Here is a 20,331-nt window from a genome sequence, read left to right as displayed (position 1 = left end):
GGGATCTTTTTATGACATTTCAGCACTAGGGTGACAGGCAAATAGTACCATGCATTTTTATGTGGTTTCTGGGAATTGGACTCAGATCCTCACGCTTGTGAGGTAAGTACAGTACTGAACTGAACAAACCTTCTCCCCAGTCCAGATTGGCCTTGAACTTACAGTTATTTCCTACCTCAGCCTCCCGAGGGTATACTGGGAGGGGTAGGGCACCACAGCAGAGTTTGAATCCAAACATTGTTATTTGGAGGATTCTTTTCAGTTTTGAAAAGTGATTTTTTTTTTGGGATGGCTTACAGTGTGTTGCCCTTTGTTCTTTATATTCTTTATTCTTTCCCTTCACATAGCTGCAGTTCTTACATGAGAATTCCATGTCCATCTCACAGGTATGCTCACATGCGCACAGTGTCTGTCCAGGTAAAAACATATATCAGGCCTTTTCTGACAAGCCTGAGCAGGGGCCAAAGAGCACAGCAGAAGAGTGGGAGAAGAGGTTGGCTTAGCATTTAAAAGCACTTGTTTTTACAGAAGACCTGGTTCAATTCCTAGCACCCACAAGGGGTTCGCATTTATCTGTAACTTACAATAATCCATAACTCTGATTCCAGGAGATCTGATGCCATCTTCTGACCTCTTCCAGTCACCCAACATGTACACGATGCACACACCCACACATATATTAAAGTGAATAAATCTTAAAAAGAGTGAAAAAGATTGGGAGAAAGTGGTGTTGGATATAAACAAATATGACAGAAGAAAAATCTCTGTGCAGTTCTTCAGTAAAATGATCACTTTTGTGGTCATGGTAGCCTCTTTGGCTTGTTTGGAATTTTATGTGAACAAATAGCTTTCTTTCCTGACCCACTGTAATAGTCATTTCAACATATTGTCTTTCTTCCTTTTCCATACCACCCTGTTTAGTATCATAGGAGCAAATTATTACTGTGACCAAATAGAAATAATACTTGGATTTTAGTAGTGCTTGGCTTATATCAGGAACAAATATTTTGTATTTATAAGCATTCTGTACTTAGGATAAAAAACACTGAAAACAAACATACTAGTCTTGTTTTCCATTTCCTGTAAGTCAAAGTAATATAAACCTAATCTGATTTTCTTCATAAAAACAGCATTATATTAAGGATTATTTCTAGCCTAATTCCTGACTTTCTAAATAGAAACAGCTTTAGCTACCAGTTTTAATCAACTGTTTAATCAGCTGGATATGATTAATCTGAATACTGCTTGGGATAAAATTGTTTAAAGTCTATGTAAATCAATAATAACCAACAATGTGAAAATATGTTTGAAGCACTAAAAAGTCACTATACAATGTTGCTATTGTCACACCACTGCCTTGTTTTTTTCTCAAAATAATCAGAAGGATTTTCTTTAAATTTTAATTAGTATACATGTGAGTATGTGCATACATGCCCACAGAGGTTAGAGGTGTTGGATTCCGCTGGAGCTGGACCTACAGATAGTTGTGAGCTCCCTGATGGGGGTGCTGGGAACTGAACTTTAGTCCTGGAAGAGCAGTATGCTCTCTTAACCTCAGAGCCATCTCTCTGGCTCTTTAATCAAAAGAGTTTTTTTTAAAGCATTTTCTACAAAGTCAGGGGGTTCATACAGGATTTCTTTGGGTTAAGTTTAACTGGTATGTTTGAAGATACTTTAGTGGAGACTGGCAATTAACAGCTTTTTAAGAAATTAGCTGAGACTTTGTACTTTGCTTTGCTTGTTGTATATTCTGTGTAGGGAAGATTTTATAGAACAGAGCTGGGTGTGGTGATACAGACCTTTAATGGTAGCACTCTGGAAGCAGAAGCAGTCCGATCTCTGTGAGTTTAAGGCTAGCTGATCTACATAGTGAGTTCTAGGACAGCCAATGCTATATAGAGACCCTGTCTCGACCCCCAACGGACAAATTTTATATAGCAGGTTATTAGTCTTTTGGCTTGGTTTGTTCTTAGAGAAAGTAATGGTGAGCCAAATATGGTGGCACATACCTGTAATCCCACCACTTCAAAAGTGGAATCAGAAGGATCAGGAGGAACTCATTGTCATTCTCTGCTTCCTAGCAAGTTCAAGGCCATACTGGGTTACATAAGATTCTGACAAAAGAATAAGAAAAGAAAATGATGGCTGATGAGATCTGAAGAATGATTATAAGTAGGTAAAGAAGTGATAGGAGTATTCTGTGCTGAAAGAAGCAGTGGAACAGAAGCTCTGAGACAGTAAGGGGCCTAAGGCTCACTTGTAATGAATAGAAGACTTGTAGCTAGAGTTTTCCTGCCTTACCCACAGTCAGGACAAATCTCTGTCACCCGCCAGTCCCACAGCTGCTCAGACCCAACCAAGTAAACACAGAGACTTATATTGCTTACAAACTGTATGGCCGTGGCAGGCTTCTTGCTAACTGTTCTTATAGCTTAAATTAATCCATTTCCATAAATCTATACTTTGCCACGTGGCTCATGGCTTACTGGTGTCTTCACATGCTGCTTATCATGGCGGCGGCTGGCAGTGACTCCCTCTGCCTTCCTGTTTTCTCTGTTCTCCTCTCTGTTAGTCCCGCCTATATTTCCTGCCTGGCCACTGGCCAATCAGTGTTTTATTTATTGACCAATCAGAGCAATTTGACATATAGACCATCCCACAGCAAAGACTAATGGGTTGTAACAGAGAAATAAAAAAGGCGAGGTAGGTAGGTATAAGGCAAGATGTGAAATTAGACAAGGAGAGAACTAGACTATGTGTAAGACCTTGCAGGATAGATTAAATTTTTTAAGATTGATGTGAAACCGTTATCAGTAGGATTGGAGGACTGGTGCGATCAGGTTTGTATTTTGTAACTATTGTGTGGTACTGGCTGTGTCAGCTTTTACTGTTGACATTTACCTAATTTTTTTTCTGAGTCTTCAATTGTGAGCAGTCTCTCCCACAATAAGCTTTTTGAAGACAAATACTGTATAAAATCCATCACTGTGTTTCCAGTACCTTGTATATACTAGAAGATCAATTAATACAGGTTAATGAATCTATTAACAACATTAGTAAATTTATCTTGTTAGCTGGGGATATCTTTCTATCTTTCTATCTATCTGTCTATCTATCTATCTATCTATCTATCTATCTATCTATCTATCTATCTCAGTAACAGGATCTGTGCCTACTATACATAATGCCCTGAATTCAGTCCCCAGCCAGTAGACAAAAGAGTTACTTTTGAAAAATTTAAATGAAATTCACACAATATAAAATTAACCATTTTGTTACATTTGTTTGTGTGTATAAGCCACACACAGTGTGTGCAGAGATCAGAGAACAATTTGTGGGAGTCTATTCTCTCCTTCTACCATGTGGGTTCAGGAAATTGAACTTAGATTGTCAGGCTTTGACAGCAATGTCTTTATATGGTAAACCATCTCACCAGCCCAAAATTAACAATAAAGGCAAACACTTTAGTTTTATTTAGTAGTGTGATATATATATATATATATATCTTTTTTTTCTCTGTGTTTCCTGGCTTTTTCTCTCCAAAGTAAGTCATGAAAATTAATCTTCTCTCATCTTTTGTCTTGGAGCTAGCACATGTGTTTTTGAAAATTATTCTTTATTTTCAAATATTTACTCTCTTCCTTGCCCTTGAATTATTTTATTTTAGAAAGTCTTGGCTGACTCAGGTGGCCAAATTGTACAACTGAAGCTGCATTGCAAGATTTCAGTGCTATATATGTCTATAAATGTTATTTTTAGATGCAATCATCTAGTCAAGCCCTATGCAAGTTACAAAGACTCCAGTACCAGGGCTTTCCCAAGACACACACAGATCAGAAGGTAATTAAGATCAAGATCTTCTGGTACCTTGCCTCTCATAATTGAACTTTAGAAGCAAAAACCTGTACTTGGGCTTATGACCAAATACTTTATTTACCTACTTTTGCTATATAAAGATAGAAACATCATAATTTTACCATTTATCTTACCTCATATCTTTGAATGCTTTGCCAGTATGGCTGTTTGTGAATGCTGTGTGTTTTTCCTGCCAATAGAATCTAGCATAGCTATAGCCTAAATGTTTGATGCAGTAAAAACTGAAGTAGCACTTCCCAAACCATATATTAAGTGTGATGCCATGGTGTCTTCTTTAGGGAGAAAATCCTGTAGTCAAACTTTCATGGGAAAGGCTAATTTACACAAAGTTAAAGTAGTTCCTTGTAAACTTTTAAAAATTTTACTATGTAAGTATGCATTGTGGAGCCAGGAGAGGGGGTTATGGATTGGGTTTGGTCCTTCTATAAGGAAACATTATTGTTAACTTGTTCCATGTAGTGCATTTTGGGAAAAATTGAATAGTGCATTCTGTTATTTTTGACAGTTTATATTTATTGAGGGTTCCTAATTGGCAGTCCTCAAAGACATTGAGATCTAACAAAGCAAGCAGGTATTTTAAAATTTACAAATTATTATTTATTATGTATTTGATGTGTTCTTTTTATGCCTCAGTATAATACAAATTGTCTCTTTTACTTCAAAACTTTTGCTGATTTCTGTAAAATCCCCTAAGCAACTTGTAAGAATAATTAGTCCTAGGGCTGGAGGGATGGCTTAGCACTTAAGAGCATTGGTTGTTCTTCTAGAGGACATGTGTTCAATTCCCAACACCCACACAGCAGATCACAGTCATCTGTAACTCCAGTCTCAGGGGATCTGGCAACCTCTTCTGGCATCCACTGCAGGGCACGTACATGGTGCATGGATATACATGCAGGGAGAATGCCAGTATACATAAAAGTGAATTTTTTTAGATTTTTAGAAAAATAATTAGTCTCTTGGACTGGAGAGATGGCCCAGCAATTAAAAATATTTTCTGCTCTAGCAGAGGACCAGATTTAGTTCCCAGCACCTACATGGTGGCTCACAGCTATCTGTACTTCCTGTTCCTGGTGATTGTTTGTCCTTTTCTGGCCCCTGTAAACACTAGGCACATGTGTGGTACATGTATATATGTATACCTGAGGGCAAATACCTAGACACAAAGTAAAAATAAATCTTTTTAATTATTTATTTATTTCTATTTTATATGCATTAGTGTTTTGCTTGCATGTATGTCTGTGTGAGGGTGTTAGATCCCCTGGAACTGGAGTTACAGTTGTGAACTGCCATTTGGGTGCTTGGGATTGAACCCAGGTCCTCTGGAAGAGCAGCCAGTGCTCTTAACCTCTGAGCCATCTCTCCAGCCCATTTTTTTAAAGAATAATTAGATCAAGTATGGTGGTACACACCTTTAGTCTCAGCAGCACTTAGAGGGCAGAGACAGGTAGAGCTCTAAAAGTTAGAGGTCAGTCTGGTTGGTCTACTAGTGAGTTCAGGCTATCCAGGACTGCGTAGTAAGCCTCTGTCTCACAAACAAGAAGGGGGACAGGTGACCATTTAGTCTCTGTCATGCACAGCAACTTCAAAAAGTAAGCTTTGGAGAAGGTAAGGGAATATAGAGACAATGGCATTAGTTCTGGTACAGTACTCAAGTGACCGTGTACTCTATCACAAAGGGAGAAAGTAATTACTAATTTTGCTACCAGAGTATCAGATCAACAGTTCTAAAAGACTAATGTGTGTGTTTTGGACAACAGCCTTCAAGGGCTCCATCTAACACAGCGGCATTACCCAAGTTAAATCTGTGCTGGCCCAGTGTTTCAAGTTTTATATTGCTGTACTTACTTCTGCAAAACCTCATCCTTTGTTCACATGAGTAATTTACAGTCATAAAAGGTAATCTCTGGCTATTCAGTTAATGCTATTATAGGTAATCTTTAGTTTATGTTACCTTTTTTAGAGATAAGGAAATTAAGTCAAGTAACAAAAAACTGTTTTCTTCAGGTTTCATTCTGAAAAAAAAAATACAGATGTAAATGTTTCCCAAGAGCATATTTTCTTTGGTTTTGTTCACTCCATATCTTGTCCCTAAATCCTTCACTTACAGGAAAGATTGCTTTTTTTCAAGAACAGACTTTTCTTTAATAAGAACTAATCAAAGAAATTGGCTGTCACTGACTATCTTTTGTGAGTCAGAATCCAGAGCCATCTCTCCTGAAGCAGTGTTCCATGATGAAAATCTGTTCGTTCTCGTTCTTGTTCTCTCTCCCTCTCCCTCTCCCTCTGTCTCTCTCTCTATCTCTCTCTCCCTCCCTCCCTCTCTCTCCCTCTCCCTTCCTCCCTCCCTCCCTCCCTCCCTCCCCCTCTTCCCCTCTCCCCCTCTCCCCCTCTCCCCCTCAAAATGAATTTGCAGTAGTGGAGATTGACCCCAAGGCCTTCCTTATACATGCTAGGAAACTACCACTGAGCTACTTCTCCAGTCAGGAACATTATACCTAACTTTTGGGAGATGTTACAAAATAAGCTGATAATAGCCAGAATATTTTATTTTATTAATTACATTTACAAATTGGACTTCTTTTTTCCTAGCTGGTTTGCTTTCTGTATATTTAGCAGCTAGACTCGAAAATATATCCATTTGGGTTTACTGGAAATACTCCAGTATATATAGAAACCAGTAGACCTTTCTAGGAAATTTTATACCACTTTTGCAATAATGACACTGACACTGAAATATGAAACAAAACCCTGTTCACACCATCATATATCTCTTTACTCTCTCTGTCTGTACTCTAGCCAGAATTTTTCTTACACTGTAATATTTTTTTTTCTTTTTTGACCTAAAAAGTAATTCTTGAATGAGAATTTATCTCTTCTAGGAAATAATATTGACTGAAGGTACCTCCCATACCTGGTGGCTGTTTTTGCTAGATATTGCTTTTTGCTGCTGAGATATAAAACTCTCATACCTATCATGAGATCTCTAAAAAGGAGAATTTTCCATTCCTAAATAAACTTTCTACAGAAACCATTTTCTTAGGCTTTACATGTGTTTTTGTACAAATTTTTGAAGCTTCAGAATTTAGAATTAGAGTCATTTTCTTGAGGAAAACCTCAGTGATTCATAATGAATACCTAGATTGTATCTCAAACTATTCACAGGTCTAAAACTAAAATTTCAGTTAAGCTAGGCAGTAAGCCGAAGCAGGTGTATCTCTATGTGAGTTTTAGGCAACCCTGGTTCTGAGCCAGCCAGTGCTCTACAGTGGGACCCAGTTTGAAAAAAGTCAAATGTGTCCTGGTGGTGGTACACATGCCTTTAACCCCAGCACTTTGGAGGTAGAGGCAGGCGGATCTCTGTGAGTTCGAGGCCAGCCTGGTCTACAGAGCAAGTTCCAGAACAGCCAGGACTGTTACACAGAGAAACCTTGTCACGAAAAAAAACAAAACAAACAAACAAACAAAAATATCAAATGTGTGTATGTTTTAATTCAAGTTTAGTGAACTATCCTAACAAATGTAATTGTCATTGTGGTTTATTTTGATAGGAATTAGAGAAAGGAAAAAAAAAACTTTCCAAGATGAGAAAAGAATACGGTGCTGTGCCAGGATATTGATATTTGGAAAAAAAAAATGATGCTTGAAGTGATATTTCCAAGGCAAATTAGGATCTTTAGAGAAAAGTAGCAGGCCCATATGAAGTGGCACAATAACAGAGGGCTGCCACCAGAGTGCTGCTTCCACCGGACTCTTTTAGGTCCTCTAATGCTGCCCTGGGCACCTCCCACAGAAGTATATAAACTCCTTAAACCAAAATTGGCTTTCATTCTAAGTTCCAGAAAACTTTGCAAGGATCACAAGGATTGGCACAACTTCTTAATGACTTGCAGCCTTTTCTCTACAATTTAGCTACTTTTCTGTTGGAAAATTTCAAGTCAGTATGCAGATGGCCCCATCTTTTCCTTCTGCCTCTGAGGTTTGTAATCTGTATTTTATTCTGTTTTCTTGTTACCCAGGTTTGCTTAGCCCAGGAGCCTTCTTCTTGCTTTCTCTTTGTATGTGTATTCATCCATTTTCTGAGGGTATTCATCAGTGCTTAGCTGGATTGCCAGCTTCTCTTTCTCCGATTTTAGGACTTAGTTACCTTCCTATTTAGAGTTTTAAGGTTAAGTGTTTAGAATGAAAGGTGGTATACAGATATGGGTAGCAAGAAAAAAGATAGCTTTGTCACCTTGTAAAGACATGTTTATGTGTGAGTTTTGTCAGGCTATATCTAAGTTATGAAAGGTACTATTAATAAAGTTAAGTTGCTGTGTACTGTTAGGAACTTTGGGAGACATAGGCTACATTCTTTAAATAAAGCAACCTCTGAATCATTTTTTAAATTCCTGTTAAAATTGTGAATCACAAGATGCTTACAGCATTTTGATCCATAGACTCTCTTAGCTATCTTTTAGGAAAGCTGAATTTTATTTACATTTCTGTAGCTCTGAGTTACTTAGGGTGAGGACATAGTGTTCATGGTGTGGGAACGCTTAGGGTTGATTGTTCCTGGTGAAATTGAACTATTCAGTACAACACATTAATATCATGAAAGTCCAACTGAAAACTTCCAACAAGGTGTTGTTTTTATCTAGGCTCTCATGTTCTTCTTTTTTTTTTTTTTTTGGTATTGTGCCTGCAGATTTTGATGTTATTTGTGTAGAGCTAAAGTAGTATTACCTATAGCAGTTTTTTTTTCAGTTAAATATGCTGCCAGTAGGTAATGCCCAAGTTTGTATCTACATAAGAATTTCATGTGCTTAATTGTGTTTTGATGTTTACAAATTTCAGTAAATATGACCTTAATTGAGCTCTAAAGGCAAAACCAAATAAAATATCCTATCTAGAAGTTTGCTTTACTTCTTCTGGTAAAGGAGGGAGAAATAGCTTGATTACTTAAGAAGTTGCAGTAAATCTGTGGTTGGTATATAAAATGAATAAAAAATGTTTTAAATAAAAAATTCAAATAGTCTTTAAGAAAGAAGTTGCAATAAAAGCAAAATATGAAATGTACATTCTTAAGATTCATTTTTGCATTATGACTGTAAATTAGTGTCAGGATTATTCACCTTAGTTTGTTACAATGGAGTGAGCTTGGAAATCTCAGTTAATTGACCACTGAACACATTATAGCAATTTTAACCAAGAAGCTTAATACACTGCAGTTATTCCCTGGCACTGTACTATTCTCCTCCCTGCACTGTTCCTCACAAATCCTAGGATAGTAATCTGACTTTAGGAGACTTTTAAATAGGTGTTTTAACTTTTGATGAAATAGTTTTTTTCAGCTTTGAGATCATTTGTCCATTTTCAGACTTATTGTGCAGTTAAAAAAGTACTAATGCTTTAAAGAAGAAAATAGCATTGAGTTGGAGTGTGAATAGTGTAAAATCATTTCTTTGTCTTCAATTTTTTTTAGTTTAAGTTGTATTTATTTATTTTATATGTATGGGTGTTCTGCCTGTCTGTATGTCTGTGCATCAAGTGCATTCCTGGTACCTGGGGAAGTCAAAAAAGAGGACTTAAGAGTTCCTGGAAGCTGCTCTGTTGGTACTGGAATAGAACCCAGGCTGTCTGGAAGAGCAGCTAGTGCTCTTAACTGCTGAGCCATCTCTCCAGCTCCTTTCAAGTTTTAATTAGTATTTTTGCCCACTTTTATTAATTATAGGAAATCAGAGAGGAAGGATCTCCAATAGAAACAATTATGTAATTATCAAGGATAACATCTGCTAAGGTTATGTACTAATAATACAGATAGCTTTGCATATATTAATGCCTATAAGTTTTATTATTAATGGTATGAGTGGAAGACTAGTCACATACAAAATGAATCAAAGGAAAATTTAATTTTGTGAGCAGTTTAAATATTTGATGATAATTTTTTTGAGTTTTTTCATGTAAAAGCAAATTGTTTTAAGTATTGTAACCTGAAAAAATGCAGGCAGGGTTATAACTACTATGTTGAAAATTTGCAGGATGATAGTTAACAGTAAACAGTTTTAATACAGTCTGTTAGCAGTAATTTTCAGGTCTGGCTGTATAATTTTTTTCACCTGTAAAGTATCCAGAAAACTTAAACAGTAAGCAGTAGGCCCATGTAACAATGTGAATGTAAAGGTGATACATGGTCAAGATTAGTACTCACAGATACATGGCTAAGTAATACATTTGTTTGACAGACTTGAAAAGGATGGAGAGGGAGGCTTTGTGTCCACTCCATTGTTAGCTTTTATAGTGACGGTATTGTATTGAGGTCCTTAGTTTTTTTTTAGTTATTATCCAGTCAAAGGTCTGGATGCAATCAAGAAACAAATTATACTTCCAGTAGCATTCCTTTTTAAAAATGATATCAAAGACATGGGCGAAAGGTGGTCATAATTAAGAATAGCATTTTGCTCTGGTTTTTATTGAGTGATTATTTTTGATATAAGTGTGTGTGTGTGTGTGTGTGTGTGTGTGTGTGTGTGTGTGTGTGTGTGTGTGTTTAATGTCTAGGCACAGGGTGGTGCTTTTGTTTGTTGTTCGTTAAGATGGGGTTTCTGTATCACCCAACTGGCCTAGAATTCCCAGTCCTTCTACCTCCCAAGAGCTGCTTCAGGAAGGTGATTTTTATCTTGAGAAAGAAATTTAAGTTTCATTCTCTGTTTTATATATGTTTTAATTATAATTTTAATGTTTTTACAGTTATAAGAATAATTCTTGGGGCTGGGGAGATGGCTCAGCGGTTAAGAGCACTGGCGGCTCTTTTAGAGGACCCAGGTTCAATCCCCAGTACCCACATGGCCGCTCACAACTGTCTGTAACTCCAGTTCCAGGAGATATGGTACCCTCACACAGACATGCATACAGGCAAACACCAATGTACATAAAAATAAATCTTGAAAAAAATAGTTCTTAAGTAGTATCTGATGTGTCAGCAAAATAGAGTTGGTGCTAGCCTATTTCAGGGTTAAACAATAGTATTCCTAGAGACATTTAGATGGGACTCAGTCCAACACAGGATGGACTCAATTGGTGACAGGAATTACATACTCTGAGACCAGGACTACATTGTCTGCCCTACAAAGGTGGTTGTTTTTTAGTGTTTTCTTCTTGGATTTCTCTGCTTTGGCAAAAGCACCTATATTATTCAAAATCATGGGAAGTAACACTACAGTTTAACACTCTACATTGGCAACAAATGGAAAGGTACAGTGAATTTATACAAATTCAGAGTTGTCATCTTTTATTTCATTTTTACATTGCACAGTTGCAGGAAATGCAACCAGATTCCAGTGTCATCATAATTAGGGTAAAACAGGCATGGAAAAGACACCTGCTTCATATCACCCCATCTCCAGTCCTTGGGCAGCTTCAAATTTAAACCTTCCCTAGAGTAAAAGACCTACTTGAAAAATTTGGAAAGTGGATATTATACAGCTTCTCCTAGGCTCCATATTAACATCTAACAACCACTTCTAGGATCTGTACATAAATACACACCTACTTGCACATAATTTCAATCCATTTTCTTGAATTTATGGAGATAGATATTACTTAAGCCTTATTTAAAAGAGATCAGAGAGGTAATATGTGTGTGGGAACCTCTTAGTAAAATTGTAAATGTCATTCAGCTGTAGAGGACTCATAAAAACATGGGCCTGAAAATTATATTTTTTCTTTCTAGCACCAAAGCAGTTGAAGAAAATTTAAAATTGAGAAAGTGCTAGTTCATTTTCATCTTAAGCTAATTAGTAGCCATTATAGAGGGGAGAAGCTATATTGGCAGTGCAAGAAACATCCTGCTCCACTGACCCTCTCTCTTTCCTTTTCCTGTTCCTCATCCCTCTTTCTGCTTTAATTTATATTTATTTTTATTTTCTTTGTGTGGGTGTATTGTCTGCATGTATGTCAGTGTACCATGTACACAATCTAGGGCATTAGGGCAGGGAATGAAGAAACAACAGACACACATACAGAAAATCTGGGGCTGGGTGGACTGTGCGCTCTGGTGGAGACACACCAACAACAGCCACCAGAAAACCCATCAAATTGATTGTATACGTATGAATTGAGGAGGTGGGTTTGTTGTATACAGCTGAATGAGGAAGCAGGTTTAGCTGATCTAGTAGGGAGTGGATCACTATAGGGAAGCAGTCTCAGGCTGCAAACATCCGGGAGGAGGAAGCTGCAGAAGACATTTTCTGCACACTATTAACATCCACACATATACCAGGGGAAGGAAGGCTTTGTCCTTTCTCTGAGCCTGACTCAGGGAAAGCTTCGCCAGTGGCATTGGTCTGAGGCACTGGGATACTTGACATGCATGCTCGAGTAAACAACACACATTCAATTAGGACTTCCTCTACTCCCCACAGTTAACCTTTACTTACATTTTAAAAATGTGTTTATTTTTATGGTGGTGGTAACCGAACCCAGGGTCTTGTATGGGATAGGCAAGCACTCTACTACTGAGATAAACACCAAGCCTGAGTTTCTCTGTTAGTGTTTTCCAATTATTTTTGGTTGACTCTGTACAAATTTTGAAGGCAGTGTCTTATTAATTATTTCATAAGCTTAAGTTAAAAATAGCAGAACAGAGATGCTTTATACTCAGGGTCGTTATTACTTTTTGGGGTAAATTTTACAAATAATATCTTCACAAGACACACAAATGCAGACAGCAATATATACAAACACAGTAGACATTTGGAAAACTGAAAATTCTAAGTAGTCTTTCTTTTAACATTATTTTAAAGATTTACATATTTGACATTTGAATAACGCACCAAAAACTCCTTGTGGTTAGTATTTCAAAATATTGTAATTGAGGAATTATCATTAAAAAATAAGAATGAGGACCTAAGATACTGCTTTCCTACCAGTATAATTAGAAACTGTTTCTAATATCTAACAAAAGACTATCTTGTATATTTAAGAAAATGTATTCTATTCTAAGCAAAGAGAACAGAGGTAAAGAGCACTGCTGCTCTTCCAGAAAACCCAAGTTTAGTTCCCAGCACCCAAATGGCAGCTTATATCCATCCATAATTCCAGTTACAGAGGATCGAGTCTTCTATTTTGGCCTCCTTGGGCACTGTGCAATAGACATACATGCAGACAAAACACCCATACATATAAAATAAACATTTTAGTGTTTTTAAGAGAGAGAACCGTGAAGTCCTAGAAAGTTTTACATACACTAGAGCATTACTTTGAGTCTTTTAGATACAGTGAGTCTACTTTTAAAATATATAAAAGAAGCACTAGAAATATATTGTCTTAAGTGAGACTTTAGGACAATAGATTCTGAGAGATCACAAGGAAACTTTCATATAAAGGCAAAGAATCATAGTTTCTTTGTAGAAAATGGTGATCACCCCATTAATAGGATTTCTGACTTATATAGTTATAAGTAATTATTTCAAGTTTAGAAATAATTTGCATTGTGCTTTCTGTTCTCTGATATGTTTGTTGACAAGAAGATCCTCAGAAGTTGTATAATAAATTAAATAATCCCAGTCTAACTTTTCCTAAATTAGCATATTGTTGTAAAGATAATAGTTGAGCTTCATTTGGACTGTGGGTGAAATAATATGGCTGGCAGTAAAAAATACAGTGTTGTTTCTTTAAGATGCTGTCCCAAATTACACTAGCATAAGTTTACAGTAGATTGATTAATTTTACCATGCATTTTAGGAGAAACAAAGAATTGCAGTTACTTACTCAACTAATTCAATGGGATCCAGATAACCATAACCCCTTTTTATTTGTGCAATTGTTTTTGTTTTGAGGTGTTTTGTCTGGGGAGGTTTGTTTGTTTGGTTGGTTGGTTGGTTGGTTGGTTGGTTGGTTTTTAAGACCAGGCTGGCCTCAAACTTGTGGCAATACTCTTAACATATTTATATACAAGTGTGAACTACCCCTCAACCTATTATGAACCCTGCTTTATAGGGGATGAGAAGATGAAGAGTGACAATTTGAGGAGTGAAAAATGAGTTTAAGTGGATGGATGTGTCTAGGACTTACATAGTGATTAGAAAATTATTGTTTGGGGAATTGAATGAGCCTGCATAAGAGATAGACAAAGCTTGTATCAAAAATCTGTCCAGGTATTTATTTATTATTCAATCTTCTTTCTGAAGATACGAGTTTATTTACAGAAAATGCATGGAGAAGACTAAATGCAATTACTTTCTTCTTTGAAGTATCCAGCAGAGTATCAGAGTAAATACACTTTACATCTACTTCTTTCCAAAAACCTTTATTATTAAATTATCAGCATATCAGGGTGACATATTTTGAGGTGAATTTCTCTAGATGCCTCAGGTGCTTTCTTTAATTAGTATATTATTATAGAATTGTACTGTTGGCTTTAGACCAGTTGGTTCAAACAACAGTTTTGCTAAGTCAACAGCTAAGAGATTTATGAATTTTAATTCCTTGACAAGGTTTTTCACCTTTCCCTGCTACTCTTGACTCCTCAGAATTCTAAGCTTGGTAAAAACATGGAGAAATATGGTGCAAAGCTGACCTTCTCCTTCTTTCTCTTGGTTAGTGCGCTGGAGAAGAGAAACGAGTTGGTACACGTACAGTATTTGTTGGCAATCATCCCATTTCAGGAGTGGAAACTTACATTGCACAAAGATTTTGTGATAATAGAATAGTCTCATCTAAGGTAAGTTGTGTTTCTTTTTTAAACTCATTGGATGCTCATATAAAGTTGCATATTTTTATTTATGCTTCTAAGGAAGCTGGTGCACTTAAATATGTATACACACATGGTCATATAGTTATACAAATCATAATACCAACTGTAGTAATTATTCCTCTGAAAGGTAGTTTACTTTTTAAAAAGCCCATCATTTTGTCTGGTTATAACTTTCACTTGCCTTCCATTATGATTCACAGTGCCTGTTGATTATGCACATTAACTTTAGGCCTTAAAATGTGCTACAAGTAGTCATTATTGTGCTGAGGAGGAGTGTTTTTCAGTGGTCAAACATTTGCCAACATTTTGCAGGTTTGTGGGGGCTTTGTAATTATTTTCTTGTGTAAAGCTTTCTGAATTGCCTTTGAAAGGATTAGTCTGTACATAATTTACAGTCTTTTGGAGGGTGCTTAGTGACTTTCATTTGCATCTCTTCTCTCTCCTATCTTCTAACTTGTATTTCTGGTTCCTAAAAGGGTACATATTACCTGTATACTGCTTAACCTATGACCTGTAAAGTTTAATCACAGTAGCCATCACTTTTTGAATAATGATCTTACTTCACCGTGGTATAAGCTAAGACCAGTGGCCTGCAAGTTTGAACACCTGCATTTAAATCTTGATAAACTATTTGCTAGCTATATCATCTTTGACAAATTAATCAATACAGTTTATGGAATGGCTAATACTTCATATATGAAAACACTTTTTACAGCTCTTAGTACCCAGTAGTCATCACTCTGCTAATATTAATTTACTGGTCTTTATTACTGGCAGACCAGGCAAGGTGCTAGGTAGTAGATGGCTGGTTTATTATCATCTCTTATAACATAGAACATATTTTGATAATGTTCTTGATTTCCAAATGCAGCCTGGCAAGGGAGAGCTAAAACATTGGTGACATTTAACTCAGTGTATACTTGCAGTCAGTTAGGACCTGAAACACAAAATCATGTCCTTCCTTTAATAATACACCACATTTTGGTATTCAAAAATTCCTTTGGTTTCTCCTTTAGGTAATGGCATAATGGAGATTGTTTTTAGTTCAAAGATTAGTATGTAAAATATAGGCAGAAGCAGACAGATCTCTGTGAGTTCCAGGACAGCCAAGATTGTTTTGTATGAGACATTGTTTCTACAAAAAAAGAAAACATTAATATGTAAAATATAAATGTGACAACTGAGTAGCCCACTGAACAGGTATGTATATAGGCATGTAGAACACTGTGATATATCAGATAAAGTGTTGATTTTCTTTTACTCTTAAGCCTTGTCACAGAAATTTTATTCTCAGTCAAGGGCTCATATACTTGTATCTGGGATAGTAAATTGTACTTGCTCTACAGATTTTAACTGTGTTACCCAACTAAGCAATCACTTATAGACCTTTGGCTCATAATCATAGATTCGTGGAATTAAAAGGTCCTGTGAGGTTCATCTTGTTGACTTAGAGAAACTAAACCCGGAGAAAGTTCCCATCATGATAAGCAAGCACTTAGTGAAAAAGCCAGAAACAAAACGTCTGTATAAGGCCCAGTAACTTTGAAGAAAAGAGCCCTTTTCACATTATACTATTTGTACACCTTCCTCATTTTTTCTCTTTCCACATCAAAATGAAAGAATTACGATTTTCTATAATGTCGTATATGGAAGACGATAAAGTGGTATGCTGATGGTGGCTTTTCATTAAATTAATGATAATTGTTTTGTTTCACTTTTGTTCTCAATCTTTATGTATTTGATGGAATGCTTTTCCATATTTTATGTAGCTTCCAGTTTTGTTTGCATTGAAAACAATGCAATACCATGTTTTTGTTTTTATTTTTCAAACTGCACATGAGACAACTAAAATTCTGTTCCTAAACAAAACCATGATACAAGAGTGAACATTTTTGTACAGATAAAGACTAAGATACCTCTGTTCCCCCTTCTCTGAATATCATGTTTATAGTTTTTCTAATTAACTGATTTGCTTTTTAATAAAACAATTGTTGAGCCAAACAAAGAGGAATTGGCAATACAGTAATTTCAGAAAAAGAAGAAAATGTTTTTATTGTTTATTTTTATTGAGACAGAATCTTGATATGTAGCGCAGGCTGACCTTGTACCAGCTATATAACTTAGGCTCCCCTGAAACTCACATTTTTTTTTGCCACCACCTCTGAAATGCTAGTATTACCAGGTTTAGAAAGAAATGTTAATACCATAACCTTAGTATAATGAGTGATAATAGTGCACCAGTTTTTGTTGATGAAGTCCTCATCCCTAGGGACAGAAGACTTGTGGGTTTTTTGTTTTGTTTTGTCTTTGTTTTTGAGACAAGGTCTCAATGTGTAGCCCTGGCTATCCTGGAACTCACTCACTCTGTAGACCTAGACTGGCCTCACACTCGCAGAGATCTGCCTGCCTCTGCCTCCCAAGTGCTGGGATTAAAGGTGTGCGCCACCAGCTTCAAAGACTTGAGTATGAAGTTAAAACTTGAACTTTAATTCTCTTATGCAGCCTGGTCTACAGAGCAAGTTCCAGGACAGGCTCCAAAGCTACACAGAGAAACTCTGTCTCGGAAGAAAAAAAAAAAAAAAAAAGGAAAGAAAAAAAAGAAGAAAAAAATCTCTTATCTATAAAATAGGTCTATTGAATTGTTCATTTCATGAGGTTGTAGTGAGGATAAAAATAAAGTGATATTCATAAAGCATTTACTACTGTGTTTGGAATGTGTTAATGCCTAGTAAATGCTATCTTTCTGTGATTATTCCAGTGCATTATTACTATTGATTTTCTTGGACTTTTGTGATTTGAATGTATGGAGAGGGTCCTTTTTAGTAGAGGGCCTTTGGATCTACTCTGGAGAAACCAACAGTTTTATAATTGGACCTTATCTTCCTCACATACTTTTAAAATTAGTGTCTCTTTTTCTTCTGGGAACACAAATACTTCCTTAGGAAAAAAAATGTCTCTTGAGGCGTTACTAATTTAAAGTTCTCTGCGGAGACTTTTGGTTATTGCCAGAATTTTGTAGCTGCCACAAAATTGGAAATTCCCTTCCTTGGCAAAAGGAACATTAATTACACTGCTATTGTTCTTAAGTTCTTTAGTTTTGTTTTTTTTTTTTTTTTTTTTTTTTTACTTTGGTTTTGGTTTTGGTTTTTGTTTGTTTGGTTGGTTGGTTTGGTTTTGTTTTGTTTTACAAATTCTGAACTTCAGTGTGCCTTCAGTGAAATAATCAGTGAGCTATATATAATTCATTTAGAAAGTTAAACTTGTCTTGGATCAGAATTTTAGGTCATTTTCCCTAATTCAAAAAACTGAATTGAGACCTGTAAATTGGCTCCGTGGGTAAGGTGCCTACCACCACACCTGGGTTCAATCCTTGGGACCTACATGGAGTAAGAAGATTACTGACTTTCATCAGTTGTCCCCTGACCTCTACATGCACACTCTGGCACACATATGTGTGTTCTTGCATAAACATACAACAAACAAATAAATGATTTAAAAAAAAACAGAGTCATCGATAGTGCAGTTTATTAAAACTGAAAGGACGTCTTTCTCTCAGTTTTGTCTAATGCACTAAAAATAACCTTTAAATTTTACTAATTCTGATTCAGTTTTAGTCAAAGATTGAAATTTACAGTGGATAGAACAGTGTGAAAAATGAAAGTTCTGTGTGGCATTGTTAGTAGTGAAAATGAAGGTAGACTGCAAAGCTCAAAATTCCATTTAATGCCAACATAAAAGAAAATTGATAGTAACTTAGCAAAGTGAACAGTTACCAATACAAATACTTACTAATAATTAATCTTGCTTTTTTATTCTATTGCGTCCAGATGGCTCTAGTAGTTACAGAAGGTTGTTTTCTTTGTGCAGTTCAGTTACTTTTTAAATAGTTACTATTTCATCTTTACCTGTGTCCCTGTTCCTTTTTGTTGTTTGTTTGCTTTTGACAAGGTTTTGTTATTTTGCCCAAATTGGCTTGCCTATGTAGTCCAGGCTGTCCTTGAACTCCTGGCAATCCTCCTACCTCACCTTCCTGAGTTAAGATTCCTGGCATGTGCCACCATGTCCAACTTTATTTCCCCTTTGCTGGTCCTATACAGAAGCATTAGAACACATTACTTAGAGCCTTATCCTCAGCATTCTTAATGCTAAGTGAAAAGTTTGGTGAACTTCAAATAAAAACAGTTTTTTTCCCTCTCATCTCTGATGCTTGGGATCAAGCATAGAAGCACATGCATGCTGGGTAGTCACTCTTATCACTAAGCTATGCATATCCATACTCTAGGCCCAAATCAAGTAAAGCTCACAGCCTTCAGTCTCTTAGTTCATACTCATTTCAGCTTCCCTGCTTCATACATTTGCAGATTTATTTGATAGAAAAAATTGGTTTTAGATTCTTTTAGATAGTAAATATTTGAGGCAGTAACACAACTTTTTCATATAGTATCAGTTTTAGAAACCATGTGTATGTACCAACTACAAAATAAGTGAAAAATACCCTCTATAAAAAATACTTGCCAGTCTGGAGAGATGACTCAGCAGTTAAGAGCACTGGATTCTCTTCAAGATGTCCTGAATTTAATTCCAAGCACCTGAATAGCAGCTCACTGTAGTATCTGACTGTAGTTCCATGGGATCCAATGCCCTCTTCTGGTGTGCATACACACAGACAAAAACACCCATATACATAAAATACATACCTAAATAAATGTAAAAAAATTAAATACAAACAAATTAAAACCTAAGTGGCTGGGTACACCTGTGAGGGATTTTAGCCCAGTAGTGGTGGTACATGCCTTGTATCCCAGCACTCAGGAGACTGAGGCAAGCAGATCTCTGTGAATTCAAGGCCAGCCTGGCCTACAGAGCGAGTTCCAGGATAGCCAGGGCTATACAGAGAAACCCTGTATCAAAAAAACAAAACAAAACTTGCAATGCTGGTATTTTTGTGTAGAAACAGTTAAACATGTTTTTAAGTATTTGGACTAACATTTAATTTTATTGTTCCATACTAAAATAGTATAAAGGGGAGTTGGAGAGAGCTCATCAGTTAAGAGCACTTGATCTTCCTAGCACTGACATGGAGGCTCACACCTTTCTGTAACTCCAGTTCCAGGGGCTTCAAAGGCCTCTTCTAGCCTCCATAGGCACCAGACACACACATGGTGCATAGACATACATACAGGCAAAAACACTTATATACGTAAAATATAAGTAAATTATTTCTAAAAATAGTATAAGGATTCATTTACTCCTCTGGGCAAGAACTTGGGACAGAAAATCGATTTTCATCACTGTATTTAAAACAACTATTATTTATACTTTTGTCCTGTGATTGGCATTGTTTTTGGTTTATAACAACAGACTAAGTCTGAGAGTTCATTTTTTAGATAAACAGTTAAATTTTAATAACTTCATGTATATGTCTATAGTTCCATTTTGCTTCTAATTAGAAAGCTCATTAAAAAGAATTCTCTTAATCTGTGCTAAAATATTGGTTTTAGTATCTAGAATAGATGATTGTATCTTAATTTGCCTTTTAATTGAATCAGTGATTTAAATGGCCAATGTACAAATTTTACTCATGATTTCTTGATGTAAAAGTCTCAGTGATGGCTTAACAAGTATAGTCCTAGGACTTGGTAGGCCAAAGCAGGAGGATTGCTTTAACTTTGAGGTTAGCCTGGGTTGTATATAGTATGAGACCCTGCTTGAAACAAACA

At 36.2% G+C, this 20,331-nt stretch overlaps 1 protein-coding gene across 2 annotated transcripts in view; it reads left to right on the top strand.

Annotated features, from left to right (window-relative positions):
• The window catches only part of Atp11c (ATPase phospholipid transporting 11C), a 178,875-nt gene that overhangs the window by 57,452 nt on the left and 101,092 nt on the right, over positions 1-20,331 (top strand). For both annotated transcript variants that reach the window (XM_059250219.1, XM_059250218.1), the window contains exon 2: positions 14,459-14,578. In XM_059250219.1, the coding sequence (XP_059106202.1) occupies positions 14,459-14,578 (120 nt within the window). The remainder of the gene's footprint in view (positions 1-14,458; positions 14,579-20,331) is intronic.

This window comes from Peromyscus eremicus, chromosome X, assembly GCF_949786415.1.
Source record: "Peromyscus eremicus chromosome X, PerEre_H2_v1, whole genome shotgun sequence".
Classification (NCBI taxonomy): Eukaryota; Metazoa; Chordata; class Mammalia; order Rodentia; family Cricetidae; genus Peromyscus; species Peromyscus eremicus.
Note: the sequence above shows the minus strand (reverse complement) of the source record. Positions and strands in the feature narration are given on the sequence as shown.